This window comes from Vanacampus margaritifer, chromosome 17 (assembly GCF_051991255.1).
Source record: "Vanacampus margaritifer isolate UIUO_Vmar chromosome 17, RoL_Vmar_1.0, whole genome shotgun sequence".
Lineage (NCBI taxonomy): Eukaryota > Metazoa > Chordata > Actinopteri > Syngnathiformes > Syngnathidae > Vanacampus > Vanacampus margaritifer.
The window spans coordinates 14,327,199-14,346,372 of record NC_135448.1 but is presented as its reverse complement, the minus strand read 5'-3'; the positions used below and the strand labels follow the sequence as shown (position 1 = coordinate 14,346,372).

General features: G+C 42.4%; 2 protein-coding genes across 5 annotated transcripts; one reads left to right on the top strand and one right to left on the bottom strand.

The window, feature by feature from the left end:
- Positions 1-3,195: 3,195 nt before the first annotated feature.
- LOC144037683 (homeobox-containing protein 1) lies at positions 3,196-12,924 on the bottom strand. 4 transcript variants are annotated; one of them, XM_077549342.1, is made up of 12 exons: positions 12,848-12,924; positions 12,694-12,748; positions 12,022-12,142; positions 10,804-11,239; positions 10,435-10,520; positions 9,979-10,089; positions 9,293-9,502; positions 8,422-8,575; positions 7,046-7,128; positions 6,838-6,933; positions 5,849-5,967; positions 3,196-5,761 (listed from the first exon to the last, which is right to left on the bottom strand). In XM_077549342.1, exons 3-12 carry the CDS (start codon positions 12,101-12,103, stop codon positions 5,621-5,623), a joined length of 1,518 nt encoding a protein of 505 aa, XP_077405468.1. In that variant the 5' UTR covers positions 12,104-12,142; positions 12,694-12,748; positions 12,848-12,924; the 3' UTR covers positions 3,196-5,620. The 4 variants fall into 4 exon arrangements, with proteins under 4 accessions (XP_077405468.1, XP_077405469.1, XP_077405470.1 ...); XM_077549343.1 differs by lacking the exon at positions 12,848-12,924 and having other exon boundaries at positions 5,849-5,964; positions 12,694-12,839; XM_077549344.1 differs by lacking the exons at positions 9,293-9,502; positions 12,848-12,924 and having other exon boundaries at positions 12,694-12,839.
- A 1,023-nt stretch (positions 12,925-13,947) lies between these two features.
- Positions 13,948-18,885, top strand: LOC144037685 (transmembrane protein 54-like). Its single transcript, XM_077549351.1, has 5 exons — positions 13,948-14,112; positions 14,787-14,983; positions 16,205-16,264; positions 16,790-16,981; positions 18,017-18,885. Exons 1-5 carry the CDS (start codon positions 14,100-14,102, stop codon positions 18,503-18,505), a joined length of 951 nt encoding a protein of 316 aa, XP_077405477.1. The 5' UTR covers positions 13,948-14,099; the 3' UTR covers positions 18,506-18,885.
- Positions 18,886-19,174: the final 289 nt, after the last annotated feature.

Genomic DNA, 19,174 nt, shown 5'->3' with positions numbered 1-19,174 from the left:
ATGTGCTGGAAGTTGCTCGAGGCCAGTTGGTGGGAAACCTTTGGCGTGTGTGTGTGTGTGGGGGGGGGGGGGGGGGAGTGTTTCATAAGATCCACCATACAATTCGAAACCAAATGATAAAAAAGACTTCCGACAGGAGCTTATCCCAGCTGACTTTGAGAAAAAAAAGTTCAAGAACCCCTGATTTAGAGTCTTCAGTAATGTCTGTTTTGGGGCCCACATTGAAGGAAGCATTCACAAAAGACCAGACAGAAAAAAAGCCCGAGCCGTTATTTGAACCAGGAAGTCGTCAACTGTGAGGCAGATGAGCTGTCCACTAGGCCACCATGCTGTCAGCTCAAAAACGTTTAAAAACTACTACTCACTCGTAATATGATATTTACACTAAAATAATTTCAATCATACATTATAGCCCTCAGAAAAAAAACATAATCAGGCCTTGTTAACACGCCAAATTTAAGGAGAGTCGCCTACAAAGAAAAACGAAATCTTTTGCTAATGATGACAACAAAAAAAGTCGTCTAAGTTCTCTTTAATATTAACAATGTTAACTGAGCGCCTTTTGTGTCTCCTAAAGCGTGACCAAGTATTGCCACTGACAACCTTGGATGACTTCAAACACGAATTAGAGTGCTTAGCCTTTAAGCATGCATGCATATGAATATTCATGCCCTGCATTCATATTCAAATTATAATTTGATGGCTAATGAAAGGATTACAAACATTTGGAGTAGATCCAGATATGAGCCTCGAGGACAAACTTTAAAAAAAAAAAAAAAGTATGATTACAATGAGATCAATATGTGAGTAGTCAGAGTATTGTGACTTTCCGAAATGCCAAATTTTCCCGGGTTAATTTGGCCTCATGCCCACTGCTCGACCGCAACTAAATTTAACGAGCGCAAACGCACGAATGGGGGGGGGACTGGTGATCACTTTCTGCGGATTTCAAGGGGACGAATTTGGGGAAATGGCTGCGTCATGAATTAGGGGCATTAGTAAGCTTGAACAACTGACCTGCAGGCGGTGTTTGATGCCATGAACAGTGACAGAGCATCAACGTACATGCGAGCTGACAAAATGCTTGAAGAAACGAGCATAAAGAAGTCACAAGAAATCATGGAATCATGTTTAAAATAGAGTTAAGACTGAATCACAGCTATCCCACTCCCAGGTTACTTTAGCACTTCACTACTGCCATCTGCTGCTGAGAACCGGGCAGAAATTTCTCTTATTGTGGAGTACTGCAAATTAATGTACTGTAAACACATTTTGTGCGGATGTTGCCAAAATGTACCAATACGAAAATATAGCCATACTACAGTACTGTATATATAATAAATATTTCTAGCTGGCTAGCTATAATCAATCTAATTAATGATCCTGCTCGCTCCGCATCAGTCCCATAGAAATCTAAAAATACAAATAAAAACACAAGGCACGGTGTCAAATTATGCAATATAAATGCAACACTTATGCTCCCATTTTTCATGAAATGAACTCAACGATGTAAGAATTTCTAGATACACAAATAGCTTATTCATCTCAAATGTTCTTCACAAATCTGTCCGTATCTGTGTTATTGAGCACTTTTATTGTCCATCCATCCATCCATCCATTTTCTTGACCGCTTTTCCTCACAAGGGTCGCGGGGGTGCTGGAGCCTATCCCAGCTGGCTTCGGGCAGTAGGCAGGGTACACCCTGAACTGGTTGCCAGCCAATCACAGGGCACACAGAGACAAACAACCATACTCACAATCACACCTATGGACAATTTGGAGTGTTCAATTAACCTGCCATGCATGTCTTTGGAATGTGGGAGGAAACCGGAGTACCCGGAGAAAACCCACGCAAGCACGGGGAGAACATGCAAACTCCACCCAGGAAGGCCGAAGCCCGGACTCGATCTCACGTCCTCCAGCACTGGGAGGCGGACGTGCTAACCAGTCAGCCACCGTGCTGCCCACTTTTATTGTATTTTAGCAAAATAGGCAGGCCTTTTGTTTATGTTCGGTTTATAAAAAAAAAATGGGAGTTGGAACAAGAGTGGTGCGTAGATTTTGTTGTTTTTTTTGTATATGCAGGCATCAACATTAATGATGGCCTAGTGGCTCGGGGCCAACACTTATTGACACTGGCCAAGTACAAATATCACCCCCCCCCCAAAAAAAATAATAATAATAATTTCCAGCCACTGAAAATGGCCCCAAAGCACATTTTCGGCTTTGGTCTGAATTTTTATTTTTTTTTTAGCAACAAAATAACCCGACTGAAACAGGATGGTGTGATCATGTTAAACCCTGTATATACAATTGTACATCCATCTGCTTAACCTATATACATTGTACATTGTACCACGTGTGTATGTGTTTTTAAGATCTGTGTAAATCATTACACATTGTCATGTATTAGCAGGGATGTGATTTGACCAAAGTGAAATTATCTGAAAATTTAGCCGGGGGTCTGGGTCCGTGTTTTTAAGTACTTTCAATGCACTCACATGACAAAGAAATAGACAAAACAACAGCATAAATTTTCAATGTATATTGAACTATCCCATATAAAATGGCAGTTTTAGTCAACTCAAAATCAGTCACATTCAAAAACATTGGACTGCCTTTGCTTTTAAAAACTATCATTGAGAATATCATCATATCTAACTAATGTGATTACTAAGTTAACACATAAATAATGTTGAAGGGTTCAAATTTCATGAACAAATAATTGTAACATGACCAAATGAAAAGTAACTCATATTAGAGCATACCACAAATGTCTTTGTTATAGCAGAAGATGTTATCTGTCGGAGTCATGTGCATACACAATGAACTACTAAAAAAAAAAAAAAAAAAAAAAAAAAAAAAAAAAAAAAAGTCTGAATTTTTTTTTGGGGGGGGGGGGGGGGGGGATAAAAAAAAGCGGAATTCCGCGAATTAGCGGAAAAATCACATCCCTGTATTAGTCACACACTAAATGTTCATTTAAATACTTGTAAGTAATTACATTGGAAAAGTATAGAAAATAGAAATAGAATAATATTTACATTGAGTAATATAAATGTCATTGTTTACAACAAGAACCTCAAAGGAACGTTTATGTATGGAGAAAGACAGTGGAACATTTGTGCTCATGATATCCCAGGACGACTTTCATATCGTGCACTAATCAACCGACAACAAACAAGACAGCGCGGCCATCGTTAACAATACTTTTATTGTTGCTTGCTGTCAGATAAAAGCAGATAGCAAGGAGCATAATAATAATATTCAGTTTTGGAGGGTTTCCTTTGGAGGATGGAGGATGGAGCACCCACCCCCCCCCCCCCCCCACCACCACCCCCACAGACATGAATGCTACAAGACACTGTATCATGAACAGTCACAACAATGGCTGCCATTGGCTTGTAACTAACACATGGATTCCTCTTAAAGAATGTTGGCTAGTGTTGTACTGAATGAACATCACCTGGACCACCTTTGGCATTGGGGGAGGTAACACGATTTAAGAAACATGGGCTGTAGTTCCGCAAATAGTGGCTACTACTCAACTGCAGATGGGATTTCTATGCACTTTTGTAGTAATACATCTCAATATTTTTGGTGTATCAGTATTATCAAGCGAGACAAAAAGCTATTCAGTCTTGTTGCTTCCAGGATGCACAACCAAAAATATCAGCGTTTATTGGAACCCTAATAGCCATTAATACTGCAAAGGGGAACTTGGCAAGACGCCACATTTTTCATGTGAGGGAGTGTTTGTGTTTACGTCCCTTGGTGCTGCCGTTTTGGTTAGCAATAGACTTCAAGTGGGCTCAACGGTTGGCTACTTTTTTTGCATGTGAACAACAGATTCTGTGAGCTGAGGTGAGGTTTATTACGGTGTCTAATGGGTGGTCACTATTTCAGGAAATAAGATCATATATTGCAGAATTGCCTTATGTTTACATGCCTTGGCAAAATGTTGCCATTTTGGTTAGCAACTGTGTGAACAAAAGCAATGTGTGAACTGAGGTAAGTACAGTTACGATCCATTCGTTTTTTGTTTTTTTTCAAATGAGAAAACGAGGGCATCTATTTGAGGCAAGTACTTATTTGTGGATGACTCACTGGTGCGTAATTGGGCGCAGTGTTTATTTGATGAACGACCACTTATTTGAGGAAATATGGCAACGTAATCCCATACGTCCTTCTTTAGCTGAGAGACTTTTGCCTTGGTAGATGCTGCTGTTTTGGTTAGCGAAAGAGTTAACTCTTTAATGTCCGTGTACAATCTGAGGTATTTACAGTTACGACCCGTTTTTTTTTTTTTCCCCTGGTGGGAAAAGGCAGGCATTTGTTTGAGGGAGGCGTTTCGTTTCATCTGAAAGCGGACGACGCCGAGGGACGGCCACTATTTGAGGAAATACGGTATATTACAAGCACATTTGTCCATTTTATGAACACGTCGGGAGCGACTCCCGCACAGTTGAAGTCTGCTAGTCATGTTTCAAGTTTTACAATTCTACAGTATATTTCTGCTAATGTGGTTAGTTTGAAGAAAAGCACCCACAAACGCGATTATCTTCTGGGTTTATTATGTACACAAGCGTTATTATTACTATTAGAGTGAGATTCACTTTTGAAGTGCAGTATGCGAGCGAAAGCTTTTTAGCTTATACCAATAGGGAGGGAAGAAGACAGCGTCGTGATTTTCAATCACATTGACGTTTGTTTTGGTGGAGAGAAGCTTTACAGGCTTGGAAAATGAGGTTAGATGAGGAAGAGAGAGAAAAAAAAAAAAGAAGAGCAACAAGAGCAGCATCGGGTTGAACAAAGACATGATGGATAGTCCTCGCTTTGTTCTACTAATAAAAAAAATGTATAAATAGAATATCCTGTTTGGAGTGAGCGCGGATATAATGAAGAAAATCTCTTGAAGCTTACACACACACACACACACACACACACACACTCACACACACACATCAGGTGCACTTCTTCACTGTCTTGATCCACCATTGTTGGATTTCCTGAGATTCCAGGTGTCCCTCAGGGCTTTGCAAATTCCAACATTGACCGAATGATTTGATCAATCGACTCTTTTGAGGTCGGGCGTCAGCACCAGTGAACAGGGGGGGGGGGGGAAAACAACAAGCACGCACGCACGCACGCACGCACGCACGCACACACACACCCATGCAGACGAGATCTTTGAAAGTGTCTCTCTGACCTGACCTGCAGGCACTTCATCACCACTCAGCATTAAAAAGAAAGCATGAGGCGAAAAAAACAAAAACAAAAACAACATAAAAAAATGATTAAAATGGGTGAGGTATCCTTTAGGTAATTGTAAGGAATTTAGGCTTGTTAATACCACCTTGGAATGCACTACATATTGATATATGTTTATGTATATATTTATATATGTACTGTATATTGCTGTTAACATAAGCAGAATAACTTTCGATAAATATGGCAGCCTCTTTTCCATCGGAGGCACCTCGAGTGAGCTTCAGAACCCAACGGTGTCGTCAGCCCCCCCGAGGAGGAAGAGAAACCCCCCACCCACCCCCCCACACACACACTTTTTTTTTTATTTAAGTATTTAGATTAAAACTCAAATGACATCACCAGCTTTTGGTCACTCTTCATCCACAGTTTCCCTTTTTTGATCCTTCTCTTTCTGTTCGGCCGCCTGTACGGCAGGGCTGGGGAGTGCCTCGGAGGTGGCCCTCACAGGAGGTTCTTGTTGCTCCGCCATTCTTTGGGTGGATGCCTCTTCCTGTCAACAGGAAGCGCCACAACACGTTAAATTCGACATTTAATATAATTTTCTGTGCCTTGCAATCCACCTTCAGCAGTGACTTACTTGCTCTGAGAAACGTTGATTGACCTGATCAGAGAACTCGTGCATCTCCCCCTCTTCGCCGTTGGAGTGGCAACTCGGACTCGGGACCTCGATGCCGTGGCTTTCCAAAATGGCGGCTTCTATACATACGTGAAGGTAAATGCAGGAAGTCCTCAGGTTACAACGGAGTTCCGTTCCTACGCTGGCGATGTAACCTGAACTTCGACTTAAGGTCGGATTTCCCCGTTAAAGTCGATATTTACGCCAAAATACTTTGTACAGTAATTCTAAAAATATATATTTGCGTGACCTGGAAGACGCCGGAACCAGTATTTCGTGTATCCGCATGGACATTCATTGCTGACGGACAGCAGAGAGGAGCTAATTCAAGTTTAAACACGGAAATGGCGAGCCGACCGGCTGATGGACGCTGGATGTAACAACAACACAACTTTAAAATGGCGTGATTACTGCAGGGATGTGATTTGACCAAAGTGAAATTATCTGAAAATTTAGCCGGGGGTCTGGGGGCCGAACTATCCCATATAAAATGGCAGTTTTAGTCAACTCAAAATCAGTCACATTCAAAAACATTGGACTGCCTTTGCTTTTAAAAACTATCACTGAGAATATCATCATATCTAACTAATGTGATTACTAAGTTAACACATAAATAATGTTGAAGAGTTCAAATTTCATGAACAAATAATTGTATCATGACCAAATGAAAAGTAACTCATATTAGAGCATACCACAAATGTCTTTGTTATAGCAGAAGATGTTATCTGTCGGAGTCATGTGCATACACAATGAACTACTACTACTACTACTACTACTACTACAAAAAAAAAAAAAAAAAATCTGAATTTTTTTTTTTGGGGGGAGATAAAAAAAAAAAGCGGAATTCCGCGAATTAGCGGAAAAATCACATCCCTGTTACTGTGGGAAATTAACGAAAAAGAAGGCGCTACGGACGAGGCTTCTTACACGTTCTCATATCAAGCGCTCACCGATATTGGCTCTCCGCTTCATCTCCTTGCGGCGGTTCGCGAACCAGTTGTACACCTTTAACGCCGTCACGCGCTCAAACTCAGACAGCTTGCAACCTGAACATAAAAAGAGCGTAAGAAACAGTTGTTACCTCACGACGCATCTGGAGGTGGGATCGAAAAGATCGGTTTGCGACTGCATTGTAACAAATTCATGACATTTTGGCACCTGGTTTCTGGATGACGGAGTTGCAGGTGTTAGCGATCTCCTCCCGCTTTGCCTCATCGGGGTACTGGTTCTCCATAAAGAAGCTGGAAGAACGATGGAAACGTTAAAATCATGCTGGGGAAACGTGAGGCCAAGGAAACCAAGAACTCAAGTCAGAGTCTGTTCAAAGAGATTTGAAAGTTACCGGGCTGGAACAAATCTTTTAGTTCGTTGGGGTTATCTTTGCATGATTCGAACACGCACAACACACACTTACGTGCACACACATTCACGCACACGTCCGTCCTTGGATCTAAAACAGCTCCTTGGGATCAGCACTGCAGAGGGCCCCGTGTGGTCTTATTCCCGTGAGTGCCCCTAGTACTTACTGCACGCGTCTAATGGACAAAATCAATTGCGCACAGTGGGTGGGACTGGACGTTTTTTTTTTTATGGGGGGGGGGGGGGTGTGCAATGCCACTTTGTCAGCATCTTTCTGGCCAGCCAAGAAAGAAGACAAGTTTATTCCGGAGAAGCAGAGGTAATATAAAACTGCTTAATAAAATCAAAACAGGACAAAAGTGTATGCTCCCAAATGTGCAAGGTATGGTATTTGCTGCTCAGAATTTGGATAGATCTGGTTGAAGGTCATTTATGTTTGAATAGCAAAAAAAACACTGCGTGCTATGTCGTTTATAATAAATGTCATTTTAAAAAGTGCCATTAACAGGGATGTGATTTGACCAAAGTGAAATTATCTGAAAATTTAGCCGGGGGTCTGGGGGCCGCTGGCACCCAGCTAGGCCCTGGTGGGGGGACAAGGGGGGCAAAGCCCCCCGGAGCTCATGGGTTTTCCGTGTTTTTAAGTACTTTCAATGCACTCACATGACAAAGAAATAGACAAAACAACAGCATAAATTCATAAATTTAGCATAAATTTTCAATGTATATTGAACTATCCCATATAAAATGGCAGTTTTAGTCAACTCAAAATCAGTCACATTCAAAAACATTGGACTGCCTTTGCTTTTAAAAACTATCACTGAGAATATCATCATATCTAACTCATGTGATTACTAAGTTAACACATAAATAATGTTGAGGGGTTCAAATTTCATGAACAAATAATTGTATCATGACCAAATGAAAAGTAACTCATATTAGAGCATACCACAAATGTCTTTGTTATAGCAGAAGATGTTATCTGTCGGAGTCATGTGCATACACAATGAACTACAAAAAAAAAAAAAAAAATCGGAATTTTTTTTTTTTGGGGGGGGGGGGGGGGGAGATAAAAAAAGCGTAATTCCGCGAATTAGCGGAAAAATCACATCCCTGCATTAAGTGGGTGCAGATGAGCAAAAGCACACAAGGCGCCAGGCCATGTCGCGCCTCACCTTTCCATGATAGACTGGCACTCCTTCCTCCAGGTAAAGCGGCTTCCTCGACGCAGCCTCAGCGGCGCCCCGACTATCGCCGGCCTGTCGGCCATGATGCCCGTCCGCCAGTCGGGTTCCTCCTTCACCATTGACCGCATCGATAAAGTTGCACCTGTAGGAGAGAGTCCTGTTACGTACTGTGCCTGGATTCAATTTGTCCATTAAGAGAGTGATCCAATTAGCAATTTCGATTTCATGTACAAGTGCATCTGAAAAACATCATATCATAAGTGCAATAAAAATATTTGTATATAACAGATTTCAATATCTTGTTTGGCTATAGTTTTGTCTAAATTAAGCATGGCTCCTTAGCAACTAGAAGCTGGCGGCAAAGCAATACTTTTCGTCTATATGAAGCTCCACAACTCACTTCAATGCAGTTCTTTAGCACCAAGAAGCCAGAAGGTGGCAGCAAAGAACAGCAAATATGTGGACTTTGCAGGACTGTATAGTTTCATCTTCAATTGAACCACTGACATAAATGAACGTCGAGATGCACCTGCATAGGTGAATTGAAAAATCCTTACTTAAGTTATTTTATACTCAACACATCTAAGTATCCCTTTATGGTCTTTGTTTTGTGCTCTGCGGCAAAGTCAGTGTACTTAACAGAAAAGCCGGTCTTTCCACAAATAGCAAGAAAAAGGATCTAGCCCAGTTCTAATTGTATAATTGATTCATCAATCATTTGATGAGGTGATGTGCCTCACAAATATTACAATATTGCACAAGGTATGGAAAACATGAGTCTCCTGTGGTGATTCAGTACAAGTGCAAGACCGGGTTTGGTGATTGGAGGGCAATGAGGAGGGGGAGGATCCAGGGTTACCTGGCTGGGCTGCGGTGGCGGCGGCGGCAGTGTACCACGGCAGCAAGTGCATCAGCAGCTCTCTCTGCCTGCTCCACACGGGGTTGGAGTTGGGGTTGAGGTTGGTGTTGGGGTTGGGGAGGCAGCCGCTCGCCCCCACAGCCAGCCCGTCCTTGTCCCCTCCCCTGGCCCTGGGGCTCACGCTGTGCTGGCTTTCGCTCCACCTCAGCCCTTCAGTCAGGGTAAGATTGCAGACGTCAGTTTGGGCAAATGGAATTTGCATTGTGCCGCGTTGTGCAATCAGCCAATGAGAATTCGCCGCTTCGGGTTCTTTTTGCCGTGTCAGCCGATTGAATAGAAGCTTTAATCGGAAGCAAAAGCGCTGTGGCCGTGTTGGATCGGAAACCACAGCGGAGGATCATTGTTGTTATTGTTAGTATCAGCCCGTGTAGGAGGGAAAACCAGCACCAGAGTTGCTCCATCATGAGAAGTACAGCAAAGCGTCTCGTGGAGAGCGGGTAAAGATTTGAAAGCAAAGATGAAGGGAGGAAGAAGCAACGCGCGCGTCAAGTAAACTATTTTGGGGCATGACAAGCCAAATCAAAGCTGTGTGCGTCATCTTCCGCATGCAGGAGGAAGCAGGAGTTTGTTAGCAAGCCGTTCCCTTCAAATCGCGCAAAGCTTCTTTGTCTTTATCGAACCCTTACCTGGGTTATTTCTCTCCAGTAGGTACCAGCGGTAGAAAGCTCTGCGTTTGGAGTCGCTCATCTCCAGACCCTGCTGCAGCAACCACTGCGAGATGTAACTCTGACTAATGCCTGAGTAAAGATGGCACAGCGCATCACACATTAAAAAAAAAAAAACATGATTACAATGTCATACTATGAGTATCTTAAAATGTTTTGGGGCATTTCTTATATGTTATTATTTCACCTGGAAACTGTATTAGATTGTGAAAAAAATGTATGACAATTATCTTTCATTTGTCATTAAAATTAAATGTGTTGATCTTGGCAATGCATTTCTATTGAACCAGCTATTACAGTTACGTAATGTTAAATTGTTATTTAAAACACTTATAGTTTAATGAAGATTGCATGCGAGCGACCATTTGGATGAGAACAGATTTCCACTTTGACGATTTGATTGTAGTCTTTTCTTGCCTGTTACTTGTCCCACAATTGCCTGAGAGATCCTTCGGTTGTTGAGGAAGGTTTTGATCTCCTCCTTCACCATGTTGCTATCCCTCCTGCGAAAATTTAAATCAAACAATATACAGTATGTCACTGCAGAGGAACTTTTGCACGGTTGTGGCTTGCTTAACTTATTCCGTGAAAAGTCCCCCCCCCCAACCCCAGCTATCCCAGTGCACCTGACCTGAATTAACGTGACTACACTTGTGGAAGAACAGCCAGCAGCTCGGGGGAGCTCAAGTGCCATTACCTGATGTTATAATAGTCTGTCTTTGTCTGTTCTTTTATCCTCTTCTATTCATCCTCACCCAGTGCTAATTCATGCTTGACCTTCCTCACCTCATGTATTCCTCCACCTTCTCCTCCAGGTCCCACTCCTCCTCCCCGACCATGTCGTAACTGAACGAGCGCTGCACGGCCACGCTGGTAGGGTACAGGGGAGGTGGCGAGGCCTCGAAGCTATTGCTGGGGGACAGCGCGGCGCCGTCCAACCCGGAGGTCTGCGTGGTGGCCGAGGTGAGGGAGAGAGAGGATGTGGACGACGAAGAGGACGGCGCCGGGGCGGAGGCGGGTGCGTTGATGCCGTTGTTGTTACTGGAAGGGGCCGGGTGGGAGTCACAGTGAGGTGGGCGGTGGTCCGGGTCGAGCCTCTCCAGAGACTCCAAGGCGTGGACGATCTGAGGTTTGGTCATGCCGGAGAGGCGCAGACGCTGCAGGAGGTCGATCTGCTCGATGGTGTAGCGTGGCTCCACCCCGCAGCACTCCATTCTGACATCTGCACAATTGTTGAACATTAGGTACGCCTACAAATTTGTCGAGGAGCTATATTGAAAATCAAGCTTTTAGAACGATAAAAATGCACAATTTTAATTGTGGTTACATTTACATTAACAACCATCCATCTAAAGTTAAAGTCCAACTGATTGTCACACCCATTTAAGTGGGGCAAAATTCATTCTCCGCATTTGACCCATTCCCTGAGGGAGCGGTGAGAAGCATAAGGGGCCGCGCTCGGGAATCATTTGGTGATCTACTTTCTAATGTATGTTTTTGGATGAGGAAAGAAGCTAGATCATATGGAAAAAAAATCCAGTGATGCACAGGTAGAACATGAAACTCCACAAATTAAGGATGGAGCAGAGACTCAAACCCAGAACTTCAGAACTGCGAGGCAGACGTAACAAGTTCTAAGCGGTCGTAGGAGAATCAAATACTTTTCACCTCTCATGAATTCAATGAGGTGACCAAAATAGTTTAAACAAATCTCGGGATGATGCATTCTAGTTTTGTGTTAAAAGGATTATTTATTTATAGTTTCAGATGGAAAAAAAAAAAGTCTGCCTTCACACATCTTCCAGTCTTAAAAACATGATACAGGATTGTTGTATAAGAACGCGCTGTTTCTTAAATTAAATCAAAACTTGAAACTTCCTTTACAAGTGTCAATAAAGACAACTCAGTGCATTGAATTATGTGTGTTTGCATATCATTATAGAGAAACAATAAGTTGCATTTTTCTGATCCGACCCAAGAACTCCCAGCCCACCGCTAGCTTACCTGGTGGAGGGGGCGACACGCAGAGGCGCCCCGGGAGTGGCTCCGTGCTTCGGGTCGCAGCGGGGACACACCACTGTCGCATGGCTCCGCTCGGCAAAGAGTTCCGCTCGGGGTGGACCTCCTGAATACAGCAGACGTGCCGCAATGTGTCGCGGTGGTTAAGCGGTTATTCGCATGCTGGCAGACAGGCAGCTTCAAGATGACTTGCCGGAAGGCTAATTCGGCTAAGCTAACGCCGCTAACTCCGGCTGGTTCCCTTGAGCCTGCTCTGAAACAATCTGTTAAGTTAAACGTTATTGTTCAGATAAAATACGGAAGTCAATGTAGTTTCGTTTCAAAATAAAAGGAACTTCGATGTCACATTTATGGTTGCGACGTCAAAATGTGATTATATTTTGAAAAACACAGGAAACGATGTTCTTACTGTTGTCTATATTGACGTCGTCGACTGTCTCGTCTCGGCTAACTTATCTAAACTTGCACAATAGAGGCTGGAAATTTATTATAGTGATACATCTCATAAATTTATCTATATAGCAGCAAACATGATGTCGAGTCAGGAAACGAGCAACAATGGAGGCTGTTACTGGCGGGTTAGCTCCGTAGCTTGCACAGTTAGCTCGTCGCTAACTAGCACCGGGGTGGTCCCACGGCGGACGGCGTCTCGCTTACCTAGTCTCGGCGGCGGTGGACGGACAGCTGCCGCCGGCTGTCTGGACGTCGACCACTGCGGGAGGGAGAACCTGTCAACAAAAGTGCCTCCCCTCCACCAAGTCCGAGCTTCTTATTTTATTTTTATTTTTACTGTCGTGTAAGGAGTACCCACCGCTGGGTCATGTTGTCTTTGGGCTATGCAGCAATACTGTATGCAAATACAGTACAAGGAGTCTCGATTTATGACCCCAACCCCCCCCCCCCCCCCTTCCACCCGACACCGCCGCCGTCAAGTACGTCTGGATTATTATGACTTCCGGTTATGCTGTAAACACAGCACTGTACACCCACTCAGCACCAATGCAAAAATACCTCAAATAAACACAGTTTTAGGCAAAACATGCCAGAGTAAATCTCAGTGGACATTTCCTTAAGTACACTTGTAGTAGTGAATTCGTTTGTGAACATATTTAATGTGACAAAAAAAAAGAGAATATATAACGGCAATACTGGACTGATTGTCTAGCGAGCCGTCATAAATCACACTGGACATTGATGGTGATAAATTTATACAGTAATTGTTAATTGGCTGATTTTTAATACAGTACTTACATTTCTCCACTAGGTGGCACTAAAGCACAGCGTTTTTTGAGGTGCCTATCTACACAGTTCATTTTGATGTACACAGGCATATTAGGCATCATGAAAAAAACTTTTAAAATAGTGTTTACCTTTTAATAACAAAACTATGATTAAAAATCATTATCATAAATAACAATCAACATGATTAGAAATAAAACATTTGTCAAATTATTTCAAATAATAAAAATAGAGTAGGCATAATCCCGATCAAATCTATTTATCTATTTTATTCATTAAATCCTCAGATCTGGAAGTAGTTTGACCAGAAAGCCAGAAAGACTATATACACTCAAATCTAATCCAACAATTTAGATAATAATATTGTCATTATCATTATCTTAATTAATTTGCATTTTAGCAGTTTGTTGACTTTTAGTAAACATGAAGCACCTTTTGAAAGCACTGAATGACAGGTGTGGCTTCAACAAGTTCACCTGTGTCTTAATTAAACAAAACGATGAATTACCATGGTGGCTTTCAAAATAAAACTACACACTTTACATGTACTTGTTAAAAGTGTTTCTTAGCCCATTACCAACTATGTATTATAATTTCAACTCGAACCACACATGTTAGTTCTTACAGAAAACCCTGTACATTTTTGAACAACTTTTCCCAGAAAGGTGTGGTATTTTATTTTGAAGCTCACGTTTGTCCTCATACGTGAGCTGCCTGACTGGCGTGTGTGACTTGTTTAGTTGGAAGTGCGGGAGAGGCCATGCGGTCCTTCTATTTTTAACGATTAAATCTGTAAGTCATCCACGAATGGTGACCTGATCAAGATGCCCAGAACAGGTAATTGACACCACATGGTTTTGATCAGTTTTAAATGTATCAGGGAGTTTATAAAATATGTGGTAGTGTTGTAGCCATAGAGGATTAAGTTTATGTGGGAACAACTACTGCCTTTAAATAATGCCATTCGTGACATATTGTAAATAAAACGGAGCACATGGGTTTTGGGGTACCTGCTTATATGGATTTGTTTGTTAATGCTGGAATATGGGTGTGAATTATACTGAAATATTCTGACAAAAATGAGGAAAAACTGTACTGTGTACATGACTGGTGGATGAATCAAAATGCTCTTTGCCAAGAATGAGCATGTTCTGCTTGATGATCAGTCGCATAGCTTTCAAAATAGTATTCTTGAATTGGCAACCCCCCCCCCCCCCCCCAAAAAAAAAAGACCTGCACCCCCAAACCCATATAGTCCAGTTTATAAGCTTTGTGCTCTATTTAATGTTGTCCTTTACTTAAAAAAAAAAAGAAGGAAAAAAAAAAGAAGACATTTTGTCACTACAAGCCAACATTGGGATCATTAATGATTAATCTAAGCGACATTTCTGTATGTGTTCTGACCTGGCTCGCCTGTCTCCGGATCGATGCAAACAGCGGGACGTTGAACCAGGGATGCCGCCACGGACTCGCCTGATGCAACATGATCTCAACACCGCTTTTCTCCACAGGGGTGTGTTGCGCCAACCTGGAGGAGCCGTCGGCCCTGATGAAGATGGGCCTCAGCGTGGTGCTGGTGGGCCACGTCAACTTCTTGTTGGGAGCGCTCGTGCACGGCGTGGTGCTCAGGCATATCAATCTCCACAGGCAGGCTCGTGTCATGGAGTACGCCATCTCTAACGTGGTGGCTCTGGCGTCTGGGCTGGTGGTGAGTGTTTACAGTAATCAGACCGGAATTAAATTGTGAAAAATGAATTTATGTACTCCCTAAAACTTTTTGATTGCCTATATTAATAGTAAAAATATTACAAACGATGATCACGAAATATGTTATTTCAAAGTCATTTTATGGTACGTACTAGGGGTGTTAGAAAAAATGGATTCGGCGATATTACAGCGCGCAATTTTCGAATCAATTCAATATGCGGCCGAATCGATTTTTAAACGTCAATTTTTTATTGGCATATTCAACGAAACGTCTTACTTAGGGTTAGGATTTACACATTAAGAATGTTATATTAACGGAACATTAAGCCTTAATATTTTATTTCAGTGCTGTTCAAAAATGAAACAGACTGCAACCTCAATTTTAAGATAAATAAATACATGTTCATACAAATCTTACAGTATGCATGTACAAGTTAACTGATTAGTATTTTCTAAATTTGAGTAAAAAAAAAAAAAAAATCGCAATAATCAATTTATAGATTCGTATCGGGATTAATCGGTATCGAATCGTGACCTATAAATCGTGATACGAATCGAATTGCCAGAGGTGGGCATCGAGGGCCGAAGTCCTGCAGGTTTTGCATGTTGCCCTTCTCCAACACAGCTGATATATGATCAGCTCATCAGGAAGCTCTGCATAAGCCTGATAACGATCCTGTTGATTGGAATCAGCTTGTGTTGGAAGCGAGAAACTTCCAAAACCTGCAGGACTCCGGCCCTCGAGGACCGAGATTGCCCACCTCTGTACTAGGCAATTCACACCCCTAGTAGGTACCCTTAAAAATAACCGATTATTTTATTCTGGAAAATATACAGCATTCCTCAACATTTGCACCCAAGTTTTGGTTGCCGAGGAAACGCATATTTCACATGCTTTTAAAATCTTGGCGACGACTCGAATGTTTTTTCATGCTGCTGAAGTTTGCAGAGGGATTATTCGCATAGGTGTCAAACCCCGGTCCTGGAGGTTTCCCTCTTCCAACACAAGCTGATTCCAATCAGCAGGATCGTTATCAGGTTTATGCAGAGCTTGCTGATAAGCTGATCATATATCAGCTGTGTTGGAGAAAGGAAACATCCAAAACCTGCAGGACTACGGCCCTCGAGGACCGGAGTTTGACACCCGTTCTCACCTTTTGCTCTACTTCATGTTAATAAAACATACTGTTGTGAGAGCTGAATTAATTTTTTCTTGCTGCAGGGAATTGTTGTTGGCATTCTGGCTATTGTCCTGTCCAAAAACAAGAAAAGCAGAGGCTTGGTGAGTACTATTGCTCTCTGATTTGATGGGTCTTGAAGGGAAAAAATATGCAGACTGTGAAGTATGTTTTCTGTTCTGCTCCTCATACCCAGCTAGTCTAATGTTTTGTCTAACAACACCAGTGTGTTTTTCTTTGTCACACCGAGTTCAAATGATGTTGTTTTTCCAGAACTGTGCAGTGTATTGGCCCTAATGTTGTCCTCTTGAGGATTTCAAAAGCCCTACGTAGCTTGTAAAGTACTTCTTGAGATTGTTTTTAGCTTATGAAAAGCCCCCAAAAGCTTCACCCACAAATGTTCATTATTAAAAAAAAAAAATGCCAATCATATTTTAATTAAAACAAGTGAATCCTGACTCACTCAATTTGCTTTTACTGATTTGCTCGCTAATCCTACCTTGATTATCTAGCCATGTTTTTGTTTTTTATTGTTTAATAATGTTAATAATATCATGCATTTTGAAAGAAATCTCAAAGTGCCATCATGTTTTAGATGTGTATTTAATCCATTTATTATTTTTAATCAGACGTGGTCCCTGTTCAGCGTAAGCCTAGCATCGTCGCTCGCGGCGTCTGCGTCCGCCATCGGCCTCCTGGTGTCGGTGGTGAGGGCCATCATTCACGGCGGGCGCAGCCTGCTAACGCACTGCCGCTTCCCCGACGCCGTCGGCTACTCCAGCATCACCAACGAGTGCCCTTTCGACCCCACGCGCATCTATGTGAGTGAGTTAGCAAGCGCAAGATTGTGCTGTAGGCTAAACGGAGCCGAGAGAAGCCAGGTTGCACGTTAGAGATTCAATCAGGATTATTAAAGGGGAAGTCAACCTTAAACATTTCTCTATATTTGACCTTACTAGTCTAAACATGACATTCTGATTAATATTACATTTGTGGAATATGAGTTATGAAGCAAAATCCAGCCGTTTTTTTTTTTTTATCAATCTCAGGGGGTGGCCATTTTGCCACTTGCTGTTGATTGAAGATGACATCACAGTTGCTCAGGCAATGATCAATCACAGCTCACTTGTTTTCTGAAGCTGAGCTGTGATTGATTGTGACCTGAGCAGCTGTGATGTCATTTTCACTCGACAGCAAGTGGCAAAATTGCCGGCTTCCCATGTTGATAAAAACGGCTGAATTTTGCTGTTTAACTAATATTCACTAATGCAATATTAACCAGAATACCATGCTTAGACTAGTGGGGGTGCATAGAACATATTTTTGTCAAGCATTTTTTTTTTGGGGGGGGTTGACTTCCCCTTTAAGTAGAAGTAGCAAACTGTTTTTGATGCAGGCTGTCCACCTAGCACAACTATTTCGCTAACTGACTAGCTTGCAAACTATCTAGCCAATCCAATTAACTAACTAACTATGATAGTTGGTTAGTCATATTCGCTATCTAACTAGTAAGATATCTAGCTAATCCTATTAACTAGCTAGCTAAACTAAAATAGTCCATTAGTCATATTAGCTAGCTAACTAGCTTGCTGGCTGACCGACTAGCTCGCTAGCTGTAGTATGTTGTCGATACAAAGTCGTTTAAAAAAAAAAAAAAAAAAAAAAGTTCAACATAACTTGGCTACTTTTCAGACGTGTTGAGCCCGAGATGTTTTATTCATAGAAGTAAATAGACTTTGGAGGCTGTGCATCGCATCATTGGTTTCACTTAAGTGGATGCACTCAAGCCTCAGATTGAGTCTCACACGGCGCAGCTGCTATCTACATCTAACGGTCGGTCGCTCCCCTCCCATTAGAGCACAACTCTGATCCTTTGGGTGCCTCTCATCGTGACTTGTGCGGTCCAGCTGATCTTTTCCGCCCGCTGCCTTTCCGTGTGCGTCTCCTTCCTGGGTTTGCCCTGCTGGCCGCGCAGGAAGCGGCCCAGAGAGGCCCGAGCGGTGATCAAAGCCATGAGGCCGCTGGAGGAACTGGTTGAATCCCGTGTCAACAAAGCAAAGCGGCACAAAGAGACTCCCCCCAAGCGCTACACCGAAGCCCCGAGGAGCTACAGCGAACCCGGAAGACCCGCGTCAGAACCGGTCAGGCAGCAGCGCCACCAGCCTCCCCCGCCGTACTACAGGAGCCTCCCCCCCGCGGAGAGGCGGCCACTTCCTCCTCGCCAGCAGCCGGGCTGGGAAAGGTCGCGGAGCCCTGACACTGCGCAAGGGAGCCAGCAGCGAACTCCGGAACAGCGCCACCTACTGGGGAGAGGCGCTCTGGAACGATCCAGTTTCTGGATTTAGTGCAAAGGACGTGGACTATTTTTATTGACATTTTTCATGCACCTATTGTTGTGGTCTGCAATTGTGTCAGTATTACAGATGGGCATGATGAAGCATCGATTGGAATGCCTGGAATTGATTGTTTAATCGCACGTCTTGAAGCAAATGTGCTGTTGCTTAACTCAATTTGTTGAGTAGCCCAACATGAAATTGTAGGAAGCTGAGCAACATCACAAACGATCAATATTTATCAATATGCATCAATATAAAAAATAAAGGCAATTATGATAAATGTGCCTGACAAATACTGTACCTCGTGAGGGTGTGTCTTCACCACCATTTTGTGTGTGTAGCTACTATTTAATTTATTACCTTTTCAAAAATAAATATTTGAGTCATCACGTATGTGTTTACTTAAAGGAAAGAGAAATGGTAAATATGTGATAATGTTGGACAGTGGCATGACAGGATGGACTGGTTACACGCACCCGCCAAGGTGTTAGCAAGGTGCACTCTTTATAAAAAAAAAAAAAAAAAAGTCATCTATTTTCCTAATTTAACACATACACCTTAAAAGGACAATATTGTTGTTCTAAAAATAATTCCAAGTAACTTTTTGAATGCGCCTCAGTTTTATTTGTGCACACATTTTGGTAAAATCATTTTCTATTTGTTTCTAAAAATTGTTCT

What these genes read in the sequence shown, in the direction of transcription:
- LOC144037685 (XM_077549351.1), top strand. An exon ending in CTCTGGCGTCTGGGCTGGTG is followed by an intron (nt 14,984 to 16,204) that starts GTGAGTGTTTAC and finishes TTCTTGCTGCAG; the next exon opens with GGAATTGTTGTTGGCATTCT. An exon ending in TCGACCCCACGCGCATCTAT is followed by an intron (nt 16,982 to 18,016) that starts GTGAGTGAGTTA and finishes CCCTCCCATTAG; the next exon opens with AGCACAACTCTGATCCTTTG.
- LOC144037683 (XM_077549342.1), bottom strand. Translation starts at nt 12,103, where the DNA reads ATGCGACAGTGGTGTGTCCCCGCTGCGACCCGAAGCACGGAGCCACTC. An exon ending in AATTGTGGGACAAGTAACAG is followed by an intron (nt 10,090 to 10,434) that starts GCAAGAAAAGAC and finishes ATCTTTACTCAG; the next exon opens with GCATTAGTCAGAGTTACATC. An exon ending in ACTGGAGAGAAATAACCCAG is followed by an intron (nt 9,503 to 9,978) that starts GTAAGGGTTCGA and finishes CCCTGACTGAAG; the next exon opens with GGCTGAGGTGGAGCGAAAGC.